The sequence below is a fragment of the Astatotilapia calliptera genome, chromosome 1 (assembly GCF_900246225.1).
Source record: "Astatotilapia calliptera chromosome 1, fAstCal1.2, whole genome shotgun sequence".
Classification (NCBI taxonomy): domain Eukaryota; kingdom Metazoa; phylum Chordata; class Actinopteri; order Cichliformes; family Cichlidae; genus Astatotilapia; species Astatotilapia calliptera.
Genome location: NC_039302.1, coordinates 749257 through 775109, shown reverse-complemented (window position 1 = coordinate 775109; position 25853 = coordinate 749257). Strand labels below are relative to the sequence as shown.

Genomic DNA, 25853 nt, shown 5'->3' with positions numbered 1-25853 from the left:
ACATAGGCAGTCGACCACCCACCAGATGGCCAAGCACTCCTTTTCCATGGTCCTGTACCCGGCATCCCACTCTGACAGTTTCCAGCTGTTACCTCCTGTGACAAAATAGCCCCCAGCCCTCTGACGTTAAGCTTTCTTCCACTGCACAAATGGAGCCTTGCACTGCTTCCTACACCGGACCAGATCTAGGGCACCCTTTCGGCTGAGGTCTGTCAAGGGGGCTGGTCACCTCTGCAAAATGGGCACGAACTGGCGGTAGTAACCGGCCAGCCCCAAAAACCGCCTCACCTCCTTTTTTGTCTTAGGACACGAGCAAGATGCAATGGCTGCTGTTTTATCCATCTGTGAACGTACCTGCCCGCTTCCCAAGTGGTACCCTAAATATTGTAACTCCCTCAGTCCAACTGCACACTTCTTTAGGTTGGCCGTGAGTGCCTCCTGCCTCAGGGACTCCAGGATTGCAGCCACCTGCTACACATGCTCCGCTCTGGTGTTGTCATGGATGATAACATCCTCCAGGTAGGCGGCAGCATATGCAGATGCAGCACCCGGTCCATGAGGCACTGGAAAGTGGCAGGGGCTCCAAACCAGCCAAACGGAAGTGTGACAAAATCGTACAAACCGTATTGGGTGGCCGTTTTTTCCATAGACAAAGGAATCTGCCAGTAGCCCTTGGTTAAATCCAGCGTCGTAAAAAGTAAGTAGTGCCTAACCGGTCAAGGAGCTCATCCATCTAGGGCATGGGATAAGCATCAAACCATGAGACCAAGTTCACCTTGCAGCACAGAACCGTATAGACCCATACTTCTTCACTACAAGAACTATGGGGCTACAGCAAGCGCTGTGCAACTCTTCTATTACTGCCAGCTTTAGCATTTGTGCCAATTCCTTTTTCACAGTCTGTCTGTTGTGCTTGGAGAAGAACAAACCGCTCTGCAAGCCGCTGTTGCAATGCAGCAACATCCGCTCTCTGGGCCTGTGTGAGATGGTCATCTCAATGGAGGGAGGCAGGAATAGAGGAATTCAGCACCACTGACCACAACTGTTCTCTTTCCTTAACCAGGCTAACCAGAGAAGTGGTTTCAGCCTCTCTCCATGCTTTAAGGAGGTTAACATGAAATATCTGTGTGGTTCCACCTCTGTCTGACCATACCACCTCATAGTCTACGTCCCACATTCGCCGTGTGACCATGAAAGGTCCTCCCCACTTGGTGAGTAACTTTGAAGTTTTAGAAGGGAGGAATACAACCCTTTATCTCCTGGTAAAAATTGCCTGAACCTAGCCCCTCTGTTGTACAAGCGCTGCTGATGTTCCTGGGCCTGGAGCAAATTTTCTTGTGACAACCTCCCCAAAGTGAGCAGCTTTGCTTGCAGGTCCAGGTCGTGCTGATTCTCCTTTTCAGCCAGCCTCTGACTTTCCTCCCAGTTTTCTTTAATCAGGTCCAACACCCCCCGCGGCTTCCTGCCAAACAGTAACTCAAAGGGAGAAAATCCTGTGGAGCCCTGGGGCACCTCCTGCGCTGGAAATAACAGAGGGTCTAGCCAGCGATCCCATTTACGCGAAGGAACTTATGGATCATGGACTTTAGCACTAAAAAAGGCAGCATCTACCACAACATGTCCCGCCTGCTGCCACTCAGGGTGCCCCACCACCAGCCAAGAAGTCGGACTGCAAGAAGAAGCGGACTGCCTAACATCCCCCACGGGGAGATCGGAGCCGGACCAGCCCGGGCTCCAAGTTCACTCCAGGGCTCAGTTCCGGAGCCCGTTCGGAGAAATTTGTTCTGCCTCCACCTTTCAGCGCCTGGGACTCGAGTTGGATCCCACAGAGCGCATTTCAACAAAGAGATGACGAGACACTGTTCAGCTGAATCAAGCATGTCACAGTCTCACAAAAACACACTGTTTATTAAAAATTCACCCGTTGCATCCAGGCATGTTGCCAAGGGCACGGGAAAAATGTGTGAAAAACACAGAGTATGTTGAAAAACATAATGCCCCCACGCACCCAGACACCACCGGGGTCGATTCCCTCAGTGGTGTCCGGCCCCATGAGCACTGGTCAAGCGTGGGCCGCCCGCGCTGTCTTTGGGGCCGCTGTCAGCAAGAATAGAGAGATGGCGAGCTCTCGCTGCGCCAGAATGGGTTGTGAGGACATTAGAGCGAGACTATCGTTTACAATTCGCAACCACCCCTCCCAGATTTCACAGAGTGATTTTCTCTCTTGCAAAAGGCGAATCAGCCAGGATCCTGCAAGAAGAAATAACTGCCTTGCTATCAAAGGGAGTAGTACGAGAAATACCCCAGGAGCACAGCCAATGCGGCTTTTACTCAAAGTATTTTCTCGTGCCAAAGAAGGGAGGGGGACTGTGTCCGATACTGGACCTACGGGCTCTGAATCAGTATCTGAGGTCATACAAATTCAGGATGTTGACGACCACCACTCTGCTGCATGTAGTGCGCCCAGGCGATTGGTTTACATCAAGAGACCTGAAGGACGCATATTTTCACGTCCCTATTTAACCGCCTGACAGAAAATTCCTGCGCTTTGCGTTTCAGGGCAGAATGTACGAGTACCAGGTCCTGCCGTTGGGTCTCTCACTGAGCCCTCGGGTATTTGTGAAATGCACAGAGGCAGCCATAGCCCCACTGCATAGCAACATACATAGACAATTGGCTGCTGATATCAGAGTCAGACAGCACACCAGGTTGACAGTGGATCATCTGATGGCTCTGGGTTTCACCATAAACTACCAAAAGAGTGTCCTGCAGCCAGCTCAGGCCATCTCTTTCATAGGAATAGCTCTAAACTCCACCTCATACCGAGCGTGTCTCTCTGTGGACAGAGTAAAAAAATGCTATCACATGCCGGCATTTTTCAGGAGGGAAGATATCTCCCATTCAGAAGATGCCTGCAGATGCTGGGATTAATGGCGTCTTCACTGACTTCCACTAGGCAGACTGCATATGAGGGAATTTCAGCGATGGCTTGCATCACTGAGACTCAATCAAAAGCACCATACCCACCACCATATCAGAGTGACAGCAGACTGCACTGCAGCATTCCACTGTTGGAGAAATTCCACATTTCTCACTCAGGGGGTGTCACTGGGGGCTGTCACCACCAGGAAGGTGGTGACCACGGATGCGAGTCTCACGGGCTGGGGTGCCACTCACGAGGGCAGAGCAGTGAGTGGCAGCTGGGACTCACGACAGAGGGGTGCTCACATAAACTGGCTAGAATTGCTAGCAGCATTTCTAGCACTGAGACACTTCCTTCCCCTGTTGAGAAACCACCATGTTCTGATCAGAACAGACAACACCAACAGACAGGGCGGGTTACGGTCCCGTCCTTTGCACATGCTGGCTCGCAGACTGATCATGTGGAGCAGCATCAATCTGTTGTCACTGAGAGCTGCTCACATTCCAGGAGCTCTGAACTTGGGAGCAGACTTAATGTCCAGGAGGCTGGACACTGGCCTTAATTTCTCCCACTCTAACCAGAGTGAGAGAGAGAGAGAGGGCTAACAAGGATATTGATCGCCGCAAGGTGGACGAGGTCCCATTGGTTAGCGGAGATTATGCTCCTCTTGTGGAGCGAACCTTGGCCTCTCCCTCTCCGACAAGACCTAGTCTCCCAAGCCAGGGGCGAGATTTTTCACCCTCACCCCGAGCGCCTTGCCCTGTGGGCTTGGCCCGTGAGAGGTTGTTATAGCCACTAAGGGGCGACCATGGCTCAGGGGGTTGGGAAGCGTATCTGTAACCGGAAGGTCGCCGGTTCGATCCCCGGGCTCTCTGTCCTGGTCGTTGTGTCCTTGGGCAAGACACTTTACCCTACTTGCCTACTGGTGTTGGCCAGAGGGGCCGATGGCGCGATATGGCAGCCTCGCTTCTGTCAGTCTGCCCCAGGGCAGCTGTGGCTACACCTGTAGCTGCCTCCACCAGTGTGTGAATGTGAGAGTGAATGAATAGTGGCATTGTAAAGCGCTTTGGGTGCCTTGAAAAGCGCTATATAAATCCAATCCATTATTATTATTATTATCATTATTATTATTATTCAGAGTGCTAGAGCCCCCTCCACAAGATCATTGTATGAGAACAAGTGGAGGGTATTTGAGGAATGGTGTGGAAAGTCTCACACTCTCTCCTTTCAGTGCTCCGTGACAACAATTCTCTCCTTTCTCCAAGAACTGTTAGATAAAGGAAAGGCCTTTTCCACGATTAAAGTATATCTAGCAGCCATTTCAGCCTGCCATGTGGGCTTCATGGATGGCCCAGTGAGCCATCATCCGCTAGTCTGCCGTTTCATGAAAGGGGCACGATGGCTCCACCCGGTGTCTAAACCTCTCGTTCCCACGTGGGATTTATCCCTGGTGCTGGGGGCAGTTTCACAGCCACCATTTGAACCACTAAACCAGGTGGAAATAAAAATCCTGTCTTTGAAGACTGCATTGCTCCTGGCTCTCGCATCTGCGAAGCGTGTCAGTGATATTCATGCGCTGTCAGTACACAAAGAGTGCACCCGATTCACGCGGGATAACTCTAGAGGCACACTCAGGCCAAATCCGGCCTTTGTGCCCAAAAATCCTTATCTCCAATGCACCCCATTGGAGCTGGAAGCTTTTTGCCCTCCTCCTTTCTCCTCCCCTGAACAGGAGCGCCTACATGCTCTCTGTCCAGTTAGGGCTTTATGTACCTATATAGAGAGAACGAAGGCTTCCAGGAGGTCGGATCAGCTGTTTGTTTCCTGGGCTAAACCACATCTTGGCAAGCCCGTTAGAAAAGAACGCATTTCCCACTGGATTGTTGAGGCGATCCAATTGGCTTATTCCAGCACGAGTCTGACTTGTCTTCTCTGCCACTCTTGACTTCCTCATACAGCACCACAGTTCTATGCAACTATGCAAGTTGTAATCCTACAACTGTTTACAACTTGCATAGTTCCCATTTCTGTATAGCTGTATATCCCAGATTCTGTAAAGTTATTTATTTCATATTCTGTATAGTTTTTCATATTTATATCCTGTTCATATCCTGTACATAGCTTGTACTCACTACAGCCTGTACATACTTATAGTTATAGAATATTCACAACATACTTCATACCGTGTACATTATAACATACCATAATAGACCCATTTCTGTAATATACTCACATATCTATATTATTGCTAATATATATTGTAATATATCTATATCACTAAGCACTTCTGGATGGATGCAAACTGCATTTCGTTGCCCTGTACCTGTGCATGTGCAATGACAATAAAGTTGAATTCTATTCTATTCTATTCTATTCTCTTGGCACTCGATCATATGCTTTCTCTTGATACACAAAAACACTGTGTGGCTTCTTCCCAGTTCATCTATACTTCTCCATCAACACTGTCAGAATCCCATGTGTCGTTCCCTTTTTCAGTATTAAGCCATACTGCTTCTCACCAAAGTGCTTTATGCACTTTTTTAAATGCAGAGGCATACACTGCATCATGCACAAACCTATTGCAGTTACAGTATTTCAGTCACATAATATTTATTATAGGGTCTACATTACAATATAAAGCGCCTTGAGGTGACTGTTGTTGTGATTTGGTGCTGTATAAGTAAAGTTGAATTGAATAATTGATTGATAGATTGATAATACTTTATTCATCCCGAGGGAAGTTGGGTTAAGGCTGCCAGCTGTGCCAGCGCCATCTTACCCTTCCGACCATACATACATTACACAAAAATCACATGGGGAATACAGGTCAGAGAGGTATAACAATGGAAAATGCACAACATGAGGAAAGACGAGAAGAAGAAAGAACTCCCCCTAGACCAGTGGTTCCCAAACTTTTTTTGCTGGGTCCCCCCTGTCAGGATGAGGTCGTGGACGAAAGAAGGAGCCCTGACACCCCCTTAGTTTTCCAAGAAACTAAGCCCCCCCGCAAGCACGCGCACAAACACATCCTCCAACCACACGCGCCCATATTTTGCTCCATTGCGGTTTATTTCACACCTCAAACATTTAGTAAACAATTAAGCAAATACAAGTAATCAGCAATAAATTACAGGTAGTAATAAAATAAACTACTAACCCTTTTACGCTGCGTCTACACCTACACGGGTATTTTTGAAAACGCAGCTGTTTCGTCCACGTAAACGGCGTTTCGAATCACTGAAAACGAAAAAAATTTTAAACTCCTTTTTTGCGTTTACGTGTGGACGAGGAATACAGAGTTGGTCACGCAACAGCTGTGCGCCACGTTATTGTTTACAGGAGATGAATTGCAAAATGGCAGATATTCAGATTAACAGTATTTTGTCTCCATCTTCAGGTTTTACAAGCTTACATAAACACACAGTTACTGTCCCTCTATTTACAAATGCAGAGGCGTCACGGTGTCATTATTTTACATGTAGTTTTTTTCCCCTCTGTAATAATGTTCAACATTGCATCAATACATTTTTCAAAAAATGTCTCTGTGCAAAATGGGTTTAAAAACATAAACAGCTGTTGGATCCTGTTTGTCCGTGACTTGAACCGGGGGAACAAATCGTGGCAGGATCAGCCTGATGTTATTTGTATCCAGCTGTAACTTTACTGTATAAAGAGCAAACATCTCCAAAATGTCAGGAGTAGTTAGTCATTACAAGAAGTGTTTGTAAAGTAAAAATCAAGAATATGGGATACTGTTTGATTTGAAGAGCCCAGCGCTGCTCCCGACGAAGGGAAAACCAACCCTGCAGGGAGACCTACCTCAGCACCTGTGCAGGTGAAGCCAAAGGGCAGATTTGCTTCACCATATTTTCTAGTCTTTGGCTTAGAATGAAGTTGGTTTGGAAACATATTCAGCGACGCTTCATCTCCTGCTTTGCGTTTGTGTGGGCGCCCCGTGCTAGCAGTGTCCAAGCATTGTTTTGTTTTTTTTGTTGTTGTTTTTTTCCCCTTTTCATACCGCGCAATGGCTCTGCACCCCCCATAGGGGGCGGGCCCCACACTTTGGGAAGGTCTGCCCTAGACTGAGCTCCAACAGGGAGATCAGTTTGAGAACAGAAAAAAAACACCTCAGCACATGAATCATCACATCTCACAACATAGATGACATAAGCTTCGAAGGCGTTTGGGGGGGTGAGTGTAGGTCTGTGTCAGTGTACATGCGCGTGTGTGTCTGTGTGTTCCGTGTCAACTGAGAGAAAGTGTCCCTTCACCCGGTTAAGCAAAAGTCAACAATCTTCAATCAACGTGGATGGCCTTGAAGGAGGAACAAAGAGTTCTGACAACAATCCTGTTATCATGGAGATTTTTGTTGTTCCAGTCAGCTTAGACCTTGGCAGGCCTTCAGCTGGCGCCAGTGGGATAGCCGCATGAGTGAAGGTGAATGATTTGGGTTTAGTGCAAACAACTGCATCCAATTTTTACAATTGGTCTAATGTCTATCACTGGTCACCAATTCTCTCAATTCCCGTTGTTCTTCTCCAAGATGTTATCCATATTGCGTTCAAAACACAGTCTGAGTACTCACAGCCCTGCCAACCGTCTGTCATGTCGGCCAGCCTTGTGGGATTTTGAACAACTAAATTTATCTTTAAATAGACAACTCCGATGTAGACAGAAATAACCAGCCCATCCCTTTTTGCCCACCATTTATGCTTCTGATAGTTTTTCTGTCCTGCTTCTGTGTCTCTATCAGGCTATATCGAAGCTGTGGTGATCCCTGCAGGAGCTAGAAGGATCAGAGTAGTGGAGGACAAACCTTCACATAGTTTTTTGGGTAATGATGCTTGTGTTTTCCAGATGACTTTGTGGTTCTTCTCAACAATGCCGCTCACTTTTAGACACGCTGAGACATTAGATACCAGAAATGTCTCTTTCCAAAATAAAAGCTGTACTATACGCTTCTTCTGGGCTATATTCTCAGCAGCATATTAAACATACCAGGTCCCCATAAGGAGAATCATGTGCTAACGGCTGTCTAAATGACTCGGGTAAAGTTTGTAGCATGCATGCTTGTTGTTTTTGTCTGCTTCCACTTGTCTTTGCACTAGGATGATGTCGGTGTAAATGTGCAGTCATATTCGTTGTGTTCCCACTAGTGCTGTCAGCGTTAATCTCATTAAAATTACATTAACGCCATAACGCCGCAAATCTCCGTTAGCGAGTTACCGGGGATCGCCCCGTGCGCGGCGCTGGACAGCGTCAACACGTTAACGATCTCACTGTGCTAATGCACTAGTTCCCACCAATGTAATTGAGCATTGCGTGGCACATCCGACACACTGTTTTACTTTTGTCCATGACGCGCTTACCTTCAGGGTCATGCTTCACAGGAAAAACAAAAAAGTTCCAAACACCAGATCTGAATGAGGGTGGGGGAGGTTCAATTTTGGCTAGCATTGAGGCAGTTGCCATGTTGCAACAAGCTTAGCTTCTGTCTTGCTAGCTTGCGCTACGCTCAGCGGATCTGCGCTCGACAGTGCAGCCTAGGCGGAGTAGTCGAACGCAGATTCACTGAGCTCTCAACACAGACAGCATCGTCAGAAGGAAAGTTGATAAAATATATTACAAATTTTGTATTGTTCGATACACATGCGTACCGAACCGAAAGCACTGTATCGAACGGTTCAATACCGATACGAGTATTGTTGCACCCCTAATATATATATATATATATATATATATATATTAGGGGTGCAACGAGTGCAGATCCGCTGAGCGCTCAACACAGACAGCATCATCAGAAGGAAGAGCGCAGGGCAAGCTAGCGAGACAGAAGTTAAGCTCTCCTTGCAACATGGCAAATTGAACCTCCCCCACCCTCATTCAGATGCAAAGACAAGTGGAAGCAGACAAAAACAACAAGCATGCATGCTACAAACTTTACCCGAGTCATTTAGACAGCCGTTAGCACAGGATTGTCCTTATGGGGACCTGATATGTTTAATATGCTGCTGAGAATATAGCCCAGAAGAAGCGTATAGTACAGCTTTTATTTTGGAAAGAGACATTTCTCTGTAATAAACTCTCTTTTCCAAAGATGAGTGATTCCTCAATCAGATACAGGGCTTGCAATATCGCTAGCCCGACGTCCCGGGGCTAGCGATTTTTCCAGTCGGGCTACCAAAATCTATCTCTGCCCTGCCCGTCGGGCTATTGTAGGAAGGAAAAATATATGTCAATGCTTTTGCATTCTTTCAGAAATGTAGCTGGGTAATTATGTCATTGGCATCGATGAGCCACTGTCAATATGTGACATATTGAAGTCGCGTTTGAATTTGCGCTTGTTTTTTGCTTTCACTTTGCAATCGCGTGAACTGTATAGAGAGCGACAGCACTGATCTGTGAGTGATGATAATTTGTGCACCAATTCCTCTGACATCGTCTTATTAATCGTTAGCTTACTATGCAAACATGACAAGTGAAATCTCCCGCAGCTTAAACATGTGAGAGGTTGATCGCGCAGAGAATCGCTGAGCTTATGTGAGTGCATGTGTAAAAGCAGCAGGATATATATTTTAGTTCTGCTGAGCCAAATAAGACAGGTCAGGGTGAAGAAGTGACAGCCAAAGAAAAGCTTACCACAAAACGGAGAAGTTATGACAAATCAGACTATAAGGCAAAAAGAAAGTGCAGCTTTATGGTTTCATGGACAAAAGAATTTCTGTGGCTGCAATATGACGAGCTAAATAACCAGGGCTGCACATAAGTGGTCCACAGGTGCGCATTCGCTGTCACAATAAAAAACACGCACAAGGGTTAGGGTTAAATTTAAAAACTGTACTTTTGAGTTAAAATATATATTTATAATTTTAATAAATGACAAATTAAAAAGGCATGAACATTTTTTTTGTATTGAAAAAATATCGAACCATGACACCAAAGTATCGAACCGAACCGAACCGTGAATTTTGTGTATCGTTGCACCCCTAATATATATATATATATATATATATATATATATATATATATATATATAGATAGATAGATAGATATATCTATCTATCTATCTATCTATCTATCTATCTATCTATCTATCTATCTATCTATCTATCTATCTATCTATCTATCGATCGATCGATCGATCGATCGATCGATCGATAGATAGATAGATAGATAGAGATATATATATATATATATATAGATAGATAGATAGATAGATAGATAGATAGATAGATAGATAGATAGATGTGTGTGTGTAACTTCTTGTATCTTACTTATAGCTCTCAAAGACTCAAGTAAGAGGTCCATCAACAATGACTGGAAAATTGAACTTCCAGGAGAATTTGAGCTGGCTGGAACCACTGTGCGCTATGTTAGAAGAGGAATATGGGAGAAGATGTCTGCCAAGGGACCCACTAAGACTCCTTTATATCTAATGGTAAATTGATTTGTATTGCTACTCATGGAAACAAACACACACACCCACACACAGATACACTACCAGTAAAAAGTTGACTGGTAGTTGAAAAGGTAGACGCATATACTGATTTAATGTTTTTTCTTAATTTTAGATTCTCACTGAAGGCATCAAAACTGTTAATGAATACATATAGAAGAATTATGTAATAAATAAAAATGTCTGAAATAACTCAAAACATGTTTTAGATTTTAGATTCTTTAAAATAGCCACTCTTTGCTTTGATTACTGCTTTGCACACTCTTGGCATTCTCTTAATGAGCTTCATGAGGTCATCACCTGAAATGGTTTTCCAACAGCTTTGAAGGAATTCCCAGAGATGCTGTGCACTTGTTGGTCCTTTCGCCTTCACTCTGCGGTCCATCTTATTCCAAAACATCTTGAACGGGTTTAGCTTAGGTGACTGTGGAGGCCGGGCCATCTGGTGCAACACTTCACATCACTCTTCTTCTTGGTCAAATAGCCCTTCAACAGCCTGGAGGTGTGTTTGGGGTGATTGTCCACAGCGAAAAATAAATGATGGTCCAATTAAAAGCAAACCGGAACCAATGATGGCATGTTGCTGCAGGATACTGTGGTAGCCATGCTGGTTCAGTGTACCTTCAGTTTTGAATAAATCCCCAACCAGCAAAGCACCCCCGCACCATCACACCTCCTCCTCCGCTCTTCACGGTGGGAACCATGCATGTAGAGAGACCATCCTCACCTCAGACCAAAGCATAGATTTCCACTGGTCTAATGTCCATTCCTTGTGTTTCTTGGCCCAAAGAAATTTCTTCTGCTTGTTGCTTTTCCTTAGTCGACATTTCTTAAAGGCCTGATTCACACAGGATCCTCTGAACAGTTGATGTAGAGATGTGTCTGCTACTGTGTGGCATTTATCTGGGCTCTAATCTGAGGTGCTGTTGTAATTTCTGAGGCTGGTAATTCAAATGAATTTATCCTCAGGAGCAGAGGGGACTCGTGGTCTTCATTTCCTGGGGCGGCGCTCATGTGAACCAGTTTTAGTGTAGGGCTTGATAGTTTTTGCAACTGCACTTGGGGACACAAAAAACCTCTGAGTTTTACCAATTTTCTGGACTAACTGACCTTTAATTCTTAAAGTAATGATGGACTGTCGTTTCTCTTTACTTCGCTGATTGGTTCTTGCCATAATATGAATTCTAACAGTTATCAAATAGGGCTGTCAGCTGTGTACCGACCTGACTTCTGTTCCCAACTGCATTAGGAAGGCAAGAACTTCCACAAATGAACCCTGACAGGCTCACCTGTGAAGGGAAAACCAATTCAGGTGACTACATCACGACGCTTACTGAGAGAAGGCCAAGGGTTTGCAGCACTGTCAACAAAGCAAAGGGTGGCTACTTTCAGGAATATTCAGAGTTATTTATTCATTTATTCTTTGCTTCATAATTTCATATATCTTGAATTCACATATTTTACTTATATTGTGGTGGACCACTAGAGGGCTCCACTCACACCCAGTGTAGAGGAAGTGTGTTCCTGTGTTTTGTGGCGCGATATGCGCAGTTGATGTTGGAGACGAATAAAGAAGGAGTGAGAACTGAGAGCTGTGTCGTTGATGCTTACCTCCACATTGGTGACCCCTGACTCGAGCATGCAACGGGCCGTAGATAACGCACACTCCGCTATGGATGCATCAGCGGCCGCCGGACCTCCGCCTCCTGTTGCAGCTACGTTCGCTGTGGCGCTGAAACTGCCGGACTTTTGGCTCCATGACCCCCCGTCATGGTTCGTACACGTGGAGGCTCAGTTCGCCCTTCGCGGCATCTCGGCTGACGACACGAAGTATCACCATGTGGTGACCTCGCTCGACCCGCTGGCCACCCGTCGCGCGATGGCGCTCCTCCGGGACCCACCCGCCCAAGGGAAATACGCCGCCCTCAAAGAGCTGCTTCTTTGGCGCTATGCCCTCTCCGACGCCGAACGAGCCGAAAAGCTCCTCAACCTGTCAGGCTTGGGTGGCGGTACCGCGCTCGAGCTCATGGAGAACATGCTATCGTTGCTCGGGCCGGATGACGGTGGTTTCCTCTTCGTGCACCTCTTCCTTCGCCAACTACCGGCCGCCGTGAGAGCTGTCCTCGCGAACTCTCCGCTTCTGCCTGCGAAGGATTATCGCTCCCTGGCTGAAGAAGCGGATCGCATTCTCCTGGCTAGCCGCACTTTCGACGTTCACGCCCTGGCTACGGACACGCCGGCGGCACCTTCCACGCCTCCACCTGCCTCCCCCGGAGCATCCGCCCCCTTGCTGACGGCAGGGATTGCTACACGCCGGCACCGCGGAAAGAGCATCTGTTTCTACCATCAGCGTTTTGGCGACAGAGCGCGTCGCTGCCTGCCGCCTTGCGCTTTCACGGCCCAGGGAAACGGACCCGCCAGCGCGCCGTAGCAGCCGCGACCGCTGGCAATACAGAAAGGCTGCTCTTCATAGAGGACTCGCGCTCCGGGAGACGTTTTCTCGTGGACTCCGGCTCCCAGCAGAGCCTCCTTCCCCCTACCGCTGCCGACGGACTAGCAGCGAACTGTGGGCCGCAGCTCATTGCAGCTAACGGCTCTCCCATCAAAACGTTTGGGGAAAGGTTGGTGACTGTTTGTTTTCATGGCCGGGATTTCCAGTGGAACTTTGTTGTTGCTGCTAGCTCTGTACCTATTTTGGGTGCTGATTTCCTGTGTGCTCATGGACTACTTGTCGATGTCGCTAACAGACGTTTAATCGATGCTCTCTCGTTTTCTTCGCTACCCTGTTTTACTCGGGCCGCCGAGCCCCTGATTCGGGCTAATGTAGTGACCTCCGGGGATGCTTTTCAGCGTTTGCTTTTAGAGTTTCCATCGCTGTCTGTCCCTAATTTCTCTAGCACGGTAACGAAGCATGGGGTTGAGCATTATATTCCCACGGTCGGGCCCCCGGTGTTCGCGCGCGCGCGCCGCCTCGACCCCGCGAAACTGTCCGTCGCTCGGGAAGAGTTTGCAGCCATGGAGCGCCTTGGCATTGTACAGCGTTCGAACAGTGCATGGGCCTCTCCGCTTCACATGGTGCCCAAATCGGACGGTCGGTGGCGGCCATGCGGAGATTTCCGCCGTTTAAATAATGCCACGGAGAATGACCGTTACCCCATCCCCCACATTCAGGATTTTTCTGCCAATCTCGCCGGAACGTCGATTTTTTCTAAAATTGACTTGGTGCGGGGGTATCACCAGGTTCCCGTGCGCCCCGAAGACGTTCCTAAAACCGCTGTCATTACCCCCTTCGGCTTGTTCGAGTTTTTGCGCATGCCGTTTGGCCTGAAAGGTGCCGCCCAGACCTTTCAGCGGCTGATGGACTCCGTTTTGCGTGGGCTGCCGTTCGTTTTTGTTTATCTGGACGATATATTGGTGGCCAGCTGCTCAGCGAGCCAGCACGAGTCCCATCTGCGCCAGGTTTTCCAGCGTTTGGAAGCGCACGGCCTGATCATCAACCCTTCCAAGTGCCAGTTTGGGTTGCCTGTTCTGGATTTCCTCGGGCACCGCATTTCCGCTGAAGGTGTGGTTCCGTTGCCCGACAGAGTCCAGGCCGTTTCGGCTTTCCCGCGTCCCACGTCGGTTAAAGCGTTGCAGGAGTTCTTGGGGATGATAAATTTTTACAACCGCTTTCTCCCCAGAGCTGCCCACCTGCTACAGCCACTCTATGCTGCCTTAAAAGGTAAAACAGCCCAAAGATCCGGTTGACTGGCTGCCTGAACGCGTCCGTGCGTTTTCCGCAGCCAAGTCTGCGCTGGCTGACGCCGCCCTGCTGGCCCACCCGCTTCCGTCGGCGGAGATCGCGTTGACCACCGACGCCTCGGACGTGGCAGTGGGCGGAGTGTTGGAACAGCGGGTTTCAGGTCTCTGGCAACCGCTCGCCTTTTTCAGTCGTACGCTCCGGGATGCTGAACGCAAGTACAGTGTTTTTGACAGGGAGTTGCTGGCCCTGCACCTCGCAACACGGCATTTTCGTTTTTTCCTCGAGGGTCGCAACTTTGCTGCGTACGTTGACCACAAACCTTTGACGTTTGCGATGTCCAAGGTCTCTGACCCATGGAGCGCACGCCAGCAGCGCCAGTTGGCGGCCATTTCTGAGTTTACCACAGACATTCAGCATGTGGCTGGTAAGTCCAATCACGTCGCTGACTGTCTCTCGCGTGTGTTGGTTTCTCCGGTGTATGTCGGCATCGACTACGCTGCCATGGCCGCCGAGCAACGTGCTGACCCGGACGTCCTTGCCCTTCAGTCAACAAAAACGGGCCTCGTGCTGGAGGACACCCCGGTGTGGGACGGCGGTCCGCGCCTTCTTTGCAACGTTTCCACCGGCCGCCCCCGCCCGGTGGTTCCCCTTTCGTGGCGTCGTCGTGTTTTTGACTCGGTGCATGCCCTCTCTCATCCCGGCGTCCGGGCCTCGGTCAAGCTGGTCAGCGCCAGGTTTGTTTGGCCGGGCCTTCGCAAGACGGTGAAAGAATGGGCGGCGGTTTGTATCCCATGCCAACGCTCGAAAATCCACCGGCACACACAGGCACCCCTCGAGCCTTTCCGTGTCCCGGGTAGGCGTTTCGATCACGTTCATGTGGACCTGGTTGGTCCCTTGCCGCAGTCACAGGGTTTCACGCACCTTTTGACTGTGGTGGACCGCACAACCAGGTGGCCGGAGGCAGTACCCCTGGCGTCCACGACAGCGGCGACGGTGGCCAGGGCATTTTTGTCAACGTGGGTTTCACGTTTCGGCCCCCCTGCTGACATTACCTCGGACAGGGGCCCCCAGTTTGTTTCCGAGCTTTGGTCTGCTATGGCTGACGGCCTGGGAGTCAAGGTCCACCGCACCACAGCATACCACCCGCAAGCTAATGGGATGTGCGAACGGTTTCACCGGTCACTTCAGGCCGCGCTCCGTGCTTCCTTGACAAGTGGCGACTGGGTCGAACGTCTTCCGTGGGTTTTGCTGGGTTTGCGTAGCGCGGTTAAAGAAGACCTCGGGGTTTCCCCGGCTGAACTGGTCCTCGGCCAGCCTCTCCGGGTCCCCGGGGAATTCTTACCTGAGAGCCCTCCCCCATGTTTCGATACCTCTTTGTTGCCTTTTCGCCCCCCAAGAAACTCATTTCCTGTTCCTGGTCCTGTGCACCACTGCCTGCCTGACACCTTTGTTCCGAGTTCATTGGACTCTGCTCGTTTCGTTTTCGTCAGGCACGATGCCCATAGGACTCCGCTGCGTCCACCATATGACGGGCCATACAGGGTTCTTAAACCAGGCAACAAACATTTCGTTTTGGACTTTGGCGGTCGGCAGGAAGTTGTCTCTGTTGACAGACTTAAGCCTGCACATGTTATGCAAGAGGATCAGGTGGTCCCGGCCCAGGCCCCTCGCCGCGGCCGCCCACCTGCCACCGGGCTGATGGATTCTGTTTTTTCCCCCAGGAGCGACCCGAAATCAACGGAGTCCGAGTCGTCTTCAGCTTTTTCTGACCGCCAGTGCCAGCCTCACTCCCGGGCTGGGTTGCCCTCTGTCAGTTCCCCACCCCCCCAGTTCAGCCGCTCCGGCCGTTTGCTTAAGCCCCGGGTCCTGGACTAGTTCTGCTGGGTGTTCGGGGGGGGGGGGGCATGTGTGGTGGACCAATAGAGGGCTCCACTCACACCCAGTGTAGAGGAAGTGTGTTCCTGTGTTTTGTGGCGCGATATGTGCAGTTGATGTTGGAGACGAATAAAGAAGGAGTGAGAACTGAGAGCTGTGTCGTTGATGCTTACCTCCACAATATATGTATATATATATATATATATTTCAGTGTATCTACCACTGAATCAGAGGACTTTTTTTTTTATTAAGCCACTTAATCCTCACCTGTGATTCATTCAAGCATTAAAAAGGCACCCAACTCCAGGGTTGGACCAGTTTTATAACCCTAACAGACAACTTGGCAAATAAACAATTATAAATACCATTTTAGCCACTTTATAGAAGGGCAGCTACCCAGAACACAGCCATGTTGTTACTGTATTTAAACAATTCAAACGGAAACAGCAGTCTTCTTTTGACTATGGTGGTCCTATCTCAGTCCATCAGCCGGTCAATCTGCATCCCTCAGATTTTGTCAGTCTTTTTAAAGATATAAGTTATGTCTCTATTGAAATGGATTAGGCATTTGAGTTTTACCTTTTTAAATAGCCACCTTCCTTCTGGTGCAGCTATAAATCTCTGACGCGCTTTATTATTAAAGTTTAAAGAACAGAAAAGAAACGTTTAAAGAACAGCTATACACTTGACTGGGTTTATCAACAATATTTTACAGCTAGAAAAGCAAATGTAGAGAAATTTGGTAAGCTATAGGTACAACTTCCCTTGTCTTTCAACCCTTCTATGTCATATTAACAGGTACTGCTGTTTCATGACCAGAGCTATGGGATCCACTATGAGTACACAGTGTCTTTAAACACAGGTCAGAACAGGAGCAGTGAGGAACAAAGGGAACCAGAGTATCTCTACATCTGGACACATAGCAGCTGGCAAGACTGTAATGTCCATTGTGGAGGAGGTAAGCTCTCTGCTTTATTTGGTTTGCTTTGTGGAAACAAACAAAAATGAAGTAATACAGGGGAACTGACACAAAAGGATGAAGCTAAACTCCAAAGTACCAGGAACTGGGAATATAACTAATCAGGAAAATGCTCAAAGAACTATATAAACAAAACTATAACCAGGAACTAAGGAAAACAAAAACACGATTCAATTAACAAATACATTTCCAAATTAATTCAAAATAAAACAAAACCAGACAGTGCGTAAACCTTCACAACCATGACAACATATGTGTGTACTGTAGACTTGATAGACCCAAATTAGGCAGGACACATTGGAAGGATAAAAAACTGGCTCGAGTTTTGTCAACGGGGATGCAGACAAAAATAACCAGAGGGATGAATCCAAAAAGGCAGGTCATTAATTAGAAGCAGGCCAGAAGAGAAATAAGTGGAACTTGTAGCCAATGTTAGAAATGTTGTGAGATGAATTTGGAAATAGGAAACAGATGAGCAGGTAGGGATGGAAATTGATAAGAATTTAGCAATAACGATTCAATTATTGAAATCACCTCTCGATTTGATTCCTTTGATTCTCATTTGGTTCTTACTGGCTTATTTGGTTTGTGCATGTTGGAGGTATTTCCCCATGTTGTTGTGATCTGTGTTAGGGTCACTGCTCAAAAATTTACGTAGTACAGATATTACACTTTCCTTAAAAGCAATGCAATATGTTACTTAATTACTCTAAAGAGAAGGTCATTTTACCATAAATGGCCTCCTTGACTCCGCCCTCAAACCAGCGTTCCTCCCTGTCCAGGATGTTACATCCTCATCATTGAAAGAGTGTCCACTGGCCTGTAGGTGTAAATAGACTGCAGAGTCCTGGCCTGACGAGGTGGCTCTTCTGTGTTGTGCTATTCGCTTCGCCAGAGGTTGTTTGGTTTCCCCGATGTTTAAATCCTGGCAATCCTCCTGCACTTAACAGCGTACACTATGTTACTCTGTTTGTGTCGGGGCACCCGATCCTTGTGGTGGACCAATTTTTGGCGCAGCATGTTTAGGGGTTTGAAAGCCACAGAGACCCGGTGTTTAGACAAAATGAACTCAACTGTTCCCATACTCCTGACACATACGGGATCACTAAGGGTTTTCACTGTGATGGCAGTTGTCTTTCTTCTCTCCTGCATTGAATGTGGGAATGTGGCATCTTGCATAAAGCACTATGAGTGCTCCAATAGACTAGAAAAGCAGTAAGCACTAAGTCCAACTAGTTAAAACTCAGACACTACTTTATAATATAAAGTAGTTAATATGGTGTTATTAAAAAGGTGTTGCATTTTCCCCCTTAAGTCCCTCACTCAATTCTCTCAGCCACGCTGATTTTTATGGGTACCTCAGCAGAAATGGGATAAAGAAATTCTTGTTCCCTGCTCTTTTCTGGTATTTTATAACGGGTGGGATAAGGTATAGCACTTACACATATGTGTGTTTGTATGTGTGTCTGTGTGTGTTTTGTACAGGAGAGAGGAGGACAGTGGTTTCATGTATGAGGATAGTCAACAAAACTATGGAGGTTGTCAACAATAGTTACTGTCAACCTGAAAACCGACCGCAACCGCAAGTACGTCTCTGCAACACTCACCCCTGCCAGTACCGGTGAGACACACACACACACACACACACACACACACACACACACACACACACACACACACACACACACACACACAAACAAATAGCCATTGGAATAGATACAGTATGACATAATACATATACATTATTTAGCCCATTTTTAGAAATTCTTTTGCTACAGCAGTGATGATGTAGTTGTAATAATAACATAACAGAAGATACAAATAACAAAATACGTATACTTCCCTACAAAACTCAGTACACACACGAAATCTCGGGTCATACTTCATTTTCTCAATCATTTTTAGGCCATATTCAGACTGTAGTTCGTTCAGTCAATCAAACAATTTATTTATAAGCAGATTTAAAAACCAACACAGGATGACCAAAGTGCTATACAGAGTTTGTTATCAATAGGTCAATGTTTTGGGGGTTTTAGGAGCATTCATTGCACTATGAAGCACAATAAGATGAAGTAATTTCTTTTTGTGTCCTGTTTGTTTTCAAAGATGACAAAGAGACTTCACAGCGATCACCATGGTGATTCGACTTTAGATGGATGGCTCACTTTATCACAGTAGTGGGCAGGGCTCAGCATTTACTCAGTTTTAACATCACTCTGGGTTCTTGGCTAGGTTAGCATTAGCATGCTGTCTGTGCAGGTGCTCACGAAGAGCCGAAATTTTGTTAACAGTATAATGCAGTTGTTTCTGTCCTGAAGCAGTCTCCACTTTACCACTTTGTTTTTTTGTTTGTTATTTGTGCAATAAAAAAAAGTAATGTCCATATCCATGCTGGAAACCGCGCAGTTATTGTACTCCTCCGACACGCGAACTGAAATCAGCTTATCGTAGCGAGAGTGCACGAACCGATAAGCAGGATAGATATAGGCTGGCAAGTCGGTTCTCGATTCCATCACCATCACTAACCGTTATAGCTCTATAGAGCTTGGGGACAGAGCTCTGACAGTGCAGGTATGGATCATGGTCCACTCAGACTCAATGGCCCCAGTCTCCCAACTTGCATGCTGTTGAAGCTTTGCTAGAAGTGGGAATTCTCACAGACCAGGGTCTCTTCCAGACTTTCACAGTGTGCCCTCACTAACCATGGGGCTATTTCCCACATTCGCATGGAAATCCCACAGTAGGAAAGTGACCCAACTGGGGACAATGGAGTCCCTACCCTGAGTCTGACCCTTATTCACGGTGGGGCCCAATAGCCCCAATCCTGGTGAGATAACACAATCTACTTTTTTTCTCCACCGAGGTGTCATTGTAATTGCATTTTCAGAGCACTAGATGCTGCTGGTAGTTTTGTAATTTAGGAAAATAACTTCACCCGAGTGATGACAGAAATGATCAGTTCAAGGTTTCACAATGGATATTCTATAACCCAGTATTAGAGCCCGTAGGTGTGCCGTGAAACATGATCAGGTGTGCCATGGAAGATCATCTGGTTCCACCTGATTACTACTGTAAGCAATCAGCGTGATGGGCAAAACACTTACATTCTCTTCCACTAGAGGGCAGTACAACTACCTGTTCTAATTAAATGAGTCACGCCGTAAGACGACGCAGTAGATAGATAAATAGCAATAGATAAATACAGCGGAACCCCGGCTTACGAAGACCCCATTTAACGAAAAATTCAAGTTACGAAGGCACTGAACGGCAATATGCCCGCGTAATGAAATAGATAAAATAGAAAATAAATAAATAAATAAATTAAATTCAATAATGTTATGTACATGTACATGTACGTATGTATGCATGTATACGTATGCTTTCTTCAACCTCTGCCACCTCCTCCTCCACCAAGAACTTCGTCTTCAGCCAGCATCGCCTCACTCAAAAGGCGACGGAAAAAGGTGCTTCGACTTACGAAAATTGTGACTTACGAAAGACCCTCTGGAACAAATTCATTTCGTAAGTTGGGGTTCCACTGTATTTGAAAAGAAAAAGTGTTCAGTCTGACCTGAGTCCTGGAGAAAACTGACTCAGATGAAGACCCTAGTATGAGCAGTGGTCAGAAGAAAGCAAAAAAGGTATACTGGGGACAAACCGAACCAAATCCGCTACGCCTGGTGCACAGGGAAAAATGATCAATATGCTTTCTGTGACATCTTTGTTTGATGCTGTGCCCTGTGACTTTTATAATGTGAAATATGTGCTGTGGCTCCAAAAGGTTGGGAAACACTGCTCTAACCAGTGGATAACATCACAGAAGTTACATCCTTGTTTGTTCTACCATTCATTGGTATGATTGAACTCAAAATGTAAACAACTGATATTTTTCACAGGTGGATGACAGGTGAGTGGGGGCCTTGCTCTGTCACTTGCGGTAAAGGTCATCAGCAGAGGGAGGTGTTGTGTCTTTACCACCTACAGAATGGTTCAGTCATCCACACCAGGGACCTGTACTGCCAAGGAGGAAAACCTCCTGTTTTACAGGGCTGCGAGGGCCGCCTTTGCCTCACAGCGTGGGAGGCTTCAGAATGGTCCAAGGTATGGCACATGCACACTTTCTGTACTTTAATTTTAAGAAAACATGAAACTGTAAGAAGAGCCCTTAAGAGTATACCGGATGTATTTAATCTGTAAGATTAAGGGCATCCTGTAAGAGGTGTACTGATTTGAAAACTGAATCAAATTCCTCACCCAGAATATTTGGAAGTCACGTCATTTGGTGTATGATGCGCCCTTTTTCTGTAAGCATCTGCCAGATTCCTTCAGATGTAATTTTGCTGCAGTGTCAAGAATGCAAATGTTCATGTCAGCTCCTTTAAGTAGCGTAGGATCAAAAAACCCTTGGATTTTAATCTAACAGAATCAACTTTTGGAGATTTACTTACCTGGATGATTGAGACTGCATCAAGACATTTCTTTCTTATTCTTTTCTCCAGTGTTCATCAAATTGTGGTCAAGGTGTCCGCAGACGTACAGTGTTGTGTACAAACCCTCAGGGTCTGTGTGATCCATTATCCCAGCCAACTCAAGAAGAATATTGTGAGGACTTCTCCAAATGTTACGAATGGAAAACCGGAGACTGGTCCAAGGTATGACAAAAGCAAATTCATATATACATATATATATATATATATATATATTAGGGGTGCAACGATATTCGTATCGATATTGAACCGTTCGATACAGTGCTTTCGGTTCGGTACGCATATGTATCGAAAAATACAAAATTTGTAATTTATTTTATCAACTTTCCTTCTGACGATGCTGTCTGTGTTGAGCGCTCAGTGAATCTGCGTTCGACTACTCCGCCTAGGGTCGACAGTGCAGCCTAGGCGGAGTAGTCGAACGCAGATTCACTGAGCGCTCAACACAGACAGCATCGTCAGAAGGAAGAGCGCAGGGCAAGCTAGCGAGACAGAAGTTAAGCTCCCCTTACAACATGGACCTCCCCCACCCTCATTCAGATCTGGCGTTTGGAATTATTTTGGTCTTCATGTGACGTATGACCCTGAAGGTAAGCGAGTCATGGACTAAAGTAAAACAGTATGTTGGATGTGCCATGCAATGCTCAATTACATGGGTGGGAACTAGTGTGTTAGCGCAGTTAGCTCGTTAACGTGTTGGCCGTCTAGCCCCATGCACGGGGCGATCGGCGGTAGCTCGTTAACGGAGATTTGCCGTGTTGTGGCGTTAAGGTCATTTCAACGAGATTAACCTGAAAGCACTAGTGGAACACAACGAATATGACTGCACATTTACGCCGACATCATCCTAGTGCAAAGACAAAAACAACAAGCATGCTACTAACTTTAGCCGAGTCATTTAGACAGCTGTTAGCACAGGATTCTCCTTATGCTGATGAGAATATAGCCCAGAAGAAGCGGATAGTATAGCTTTTATTTTGGAAAGAGCCATTTCTCTGTAATAAACTCTCTTTTCCAAAGATGAGTGATTCCTCAATCAGATACAGGGCTTGCAATATCGCTAGCCCGACGTCCCGGGGCTAGCGATTTTTTTCAGTCGGGCTACCAAAATCTATCTCTGCCCTGCCCGTCGGGCTATTGTAGGAAAAATATATGTCAATGCTTTTGCATTCTTTCAGAAATGTAGCTGGGTAATTATGTCATTGGCATCGGTGAGCCACTGTCAATATGTGACATATTGAAGTCGCGTTTGAATTTGCGCTTGTTTTTTTGCTTTCACTTTGCAATCGTGCAAACTGTGTATAGAGAGCGACAGCACTGATCTGTGAGTGATGATAATTTGTGCACCAATTCCTCTGACATCGTCTTATTAATCATTAGCTTACTATGCAAACATGACAAGTGAAATCTCCCGCAGCTTAAACATGTGAGAGGTTGATTGCGCAGAGAATCGCTGAGCTTATGTGAGTGTGTGTGTAAAAGCAGCAGGATATATATTTTAGTTCTGCTGAGCCAAATAAGACAGGTCAGGGTGAAGAAGTGACAGCCAAAGAAAAGCTTACCACAAAACGGAGAAGTTATGACAAATCAGACTATAAAGCAAAAAGAAAGTGCAGCTTTATGGTTTCATGGACAAAAGAATTTCTGTGGCTGCAATATGACGAGCTAAATAACCAGGGCTGCACATAAGTGGTCCGCAGGTGCGCATTCACTGTCAAAATAAAAAACACGCACAAGGGTTAGGGTTAAATTTAAAAACTGTACTTTTGAGTTAAAATATATATTTACAATTTTAATAAATGACAAATTAAAAAGGCATGAACATTTTTTTTGTATCGAAAAAATATCGAACCGTGACACCAAAGTATCGAACCGAACCGAACCGTGAATTTTGTGTATCGTTGCACCCCTAATATATATATATATATATATATATATATATATAGATATATATATATATATATATATATATATATATATAGATAGATATATATATATATATATATATATATATATATATATATATATATATATATATATATATGTCCAGATGAACAGAATCAACTTTTGGAGTAAAGAGCTAAAGTTATAGCAGTATAATGTGGTTGTTTCTGTTCTGGGGACAGTTTGCAATTTACCATTGTACTCTCATCCTTTTGTAAAGTGATGTCTATATCCACGCTGTAGACTGCACCACTAGTTTTCACTTCTGGCTCACAAACTGAAATCAGCTGATTTTAGCACAAGTGGAACCTATAAGTAGGATCCATAGGCAAGCAGACTTACAACTGCTGTGAACCGGTTCTTAATCTTAATATTCTTATTATTGTATAACGTTGAAGTTGGCTAAATCTTGATTCTTGACTCTATCCTGATTTTCATTTATAATTTTAATGCACTTTACATTTTTAATCAGAATCAGAATACTTTATTAATCCCTAAGGAAATTATTCCTCATTCCTCGTCATCATGCTCAAGGTTAATATGTGTATATATGAAAATGACAACAACAGATATACTTCTGCAGTGAAGTACATAAATCATTGCCAAATGAATCTCTCCCATGGTAGAATGTGTGTAGACTATTCACCCTGTGTTATAGCTTCGGGAATAAGTGTTTGAAATAATCTACCTCTGTTTAAAACAATGCTGTTAAAAGATGAATAAATTAATTCCTACTGTAGTATTTCCTTGCTCTTAAGAGTTCTCACCTGTAAAATGATAATTTTACTGTTCCATTTAAAAATCAACCAAGTTTAGTAAAACCTCTGCAAACTGGCACTTTTCATTTGCTGTTTCAGTGCTCATCATCCTGTGGAAAGGGACTGCAGTCACGGGTGGTTCAGTGTATGCACAAGGTGACCGGTCGACATGGTAACAACTGCTCTGTGATACTGAGACCACCAACATATCGATCCTGTCACAGTGGGAACTGTGATGAGAAAATTAATGCGAATACCATCACCTCCCCTAGGCTAGGTGAGACACTGATCGCAATTGCAGTTTGCATTTTTAACGGATAAAGAAATCTTGCACACAGTACAGATTCACCTATACCTACTGAACAGCTAAAGCTTCCTCAAGTTGTAGAACACTAAGAAAACAGCTGCTTTGTAATTTAAAGAACTGGAACACTTTCTCCGAGGCACAAGCTCAATTTACAAATGATTAAGGTCTGTTGAGTAATTTGCTTGATTAATAAATATACAGAAAAGTCAGAATTAAACTTGCATGTAAATGTGTTTCATAGATTAATTATGATAGCTTTTGGAAAAATAAACAGAAATTTGTGTTTGTGTTCACTGCAACATTTATTTATTTATAATAACTGGTTATAATACCATCCTTGCCTTCAGGCAACTGATGTTGTGATTTGGTGCTGTTTAAATAAAATTGATTTGAACAAAACATCAGTTATTGTAGAGATGCTAAAAATGCAAGATGCAAAAAGAACTTTATGACTGGCTCTCACCAGGTTTTACTCATGTATGACGATTAAAGCCTGGTGTTAAGATAACATTTAGAATGAGATTTATGCTAGGGTTGTTTATGTTAGAGTATTTGTTTGTTCTTAGTGAAACCTAGGGGTAAGAGGAATCTCAGTGAAGGTCCTCACAAAAAAAACCAAAATATATTCCAGTGTGTGTATTCATTCTCCCACCATGACAGCCCCATTCTACCCACCCCCTGTGTGGTTCAGTTCAATTCAATTCATTCATACAGCACTAAATCACAACAACCTCAGGGCACTAAGGTAGACCGTACAATAATACACACAGAGAAAAACCCAACAATCATATGACCCCCTATGAGCAGCACTTTGGCGACAGTGGGAAGGAAAAACTCCCTTTTAACAGGAAGAAACCTCCGGCAGAACCAGGCTCAGGGAGGGGCGGGGCTATCTGCCATGACTGGTTGAGGTGAGAGAAGGAAGACAGGACAAAAGTAATGCTGTGGAAGAGAGACAGAGATTAATAATAAGTACGATTCAATGCAGAGGTTCCCAAAGTGTGGGGCCCGCAGAGCCATTGCAGGGGGGCGCGGTATGAAAAGAAAAAAAAATGAGGACACTGTCACCATAATTGACAGGTTTTTTGACGGGGCTCCCACACAAAAGCAAAGCAGGAGATGAAGCATCGCCAAATATGTTCCCAGGTGGTGGGGGGCGCGAACATTTTTCTTGTAAAACAAAGGGGGGCCTAGCAAAAAAGGTTTGGGAACCACTGTATTAACGCATTTTGAGTGAGAAAGGTGACTGACGAAGAAATACTCATGGGAATCCCCCTGCAGCCTACACCTGTTGCAGCATAACTAAGGGAGGATTCAGAGTTACCTGATCCAGCCCTAATTATTTGCTTTAGCAAAAAGGAAAGTTCTAAGCATAAAGAGTC

The 25853-nt window shown here is 45.6% G+C and overlaps 1 protein-coding gene across 2 annotated transcripts in view; it reads left to right on the top strand.

The window, feature by feature from the left end:
* The window catches only part of adamts17 (ADAM metallopeptidase with thrombospondin type 1 motif, 17), a 108852-nt gene that overhangs the window by 79359 nt on the left and 3640 nt on the right, over positions 1-25853 (top strand). The window contains exons 16-22 of one of the 2 annotated variants that reach the window (XM_026183405.1): positions 7677-7757; positions 10204-10361; positions 16795-16954; positions 18461-18596; positions 20872-21076; positions 21475-21627; positions 24264-24441. In XM_026183405.1, coding sequence (XP_026039190.1) covers positions 7677-7757; positions 10204-10361; positions 16795-16954; positions 18461-18596; positions 20872-21076; positions 21475-21627; positions 24264-24441 — 1071 coding nt within the window. The remainder of the gene's footprint in view (positions 1-7676; positions 7758-10203; positions 10362-16794; positions 16955-18460; positions 18597-20871; positions 21077-21474; positions 21628-24263; positions 24442-25853) is intronic. The other variant, XM_026183489.1, reaches the window with a different exon arrangement.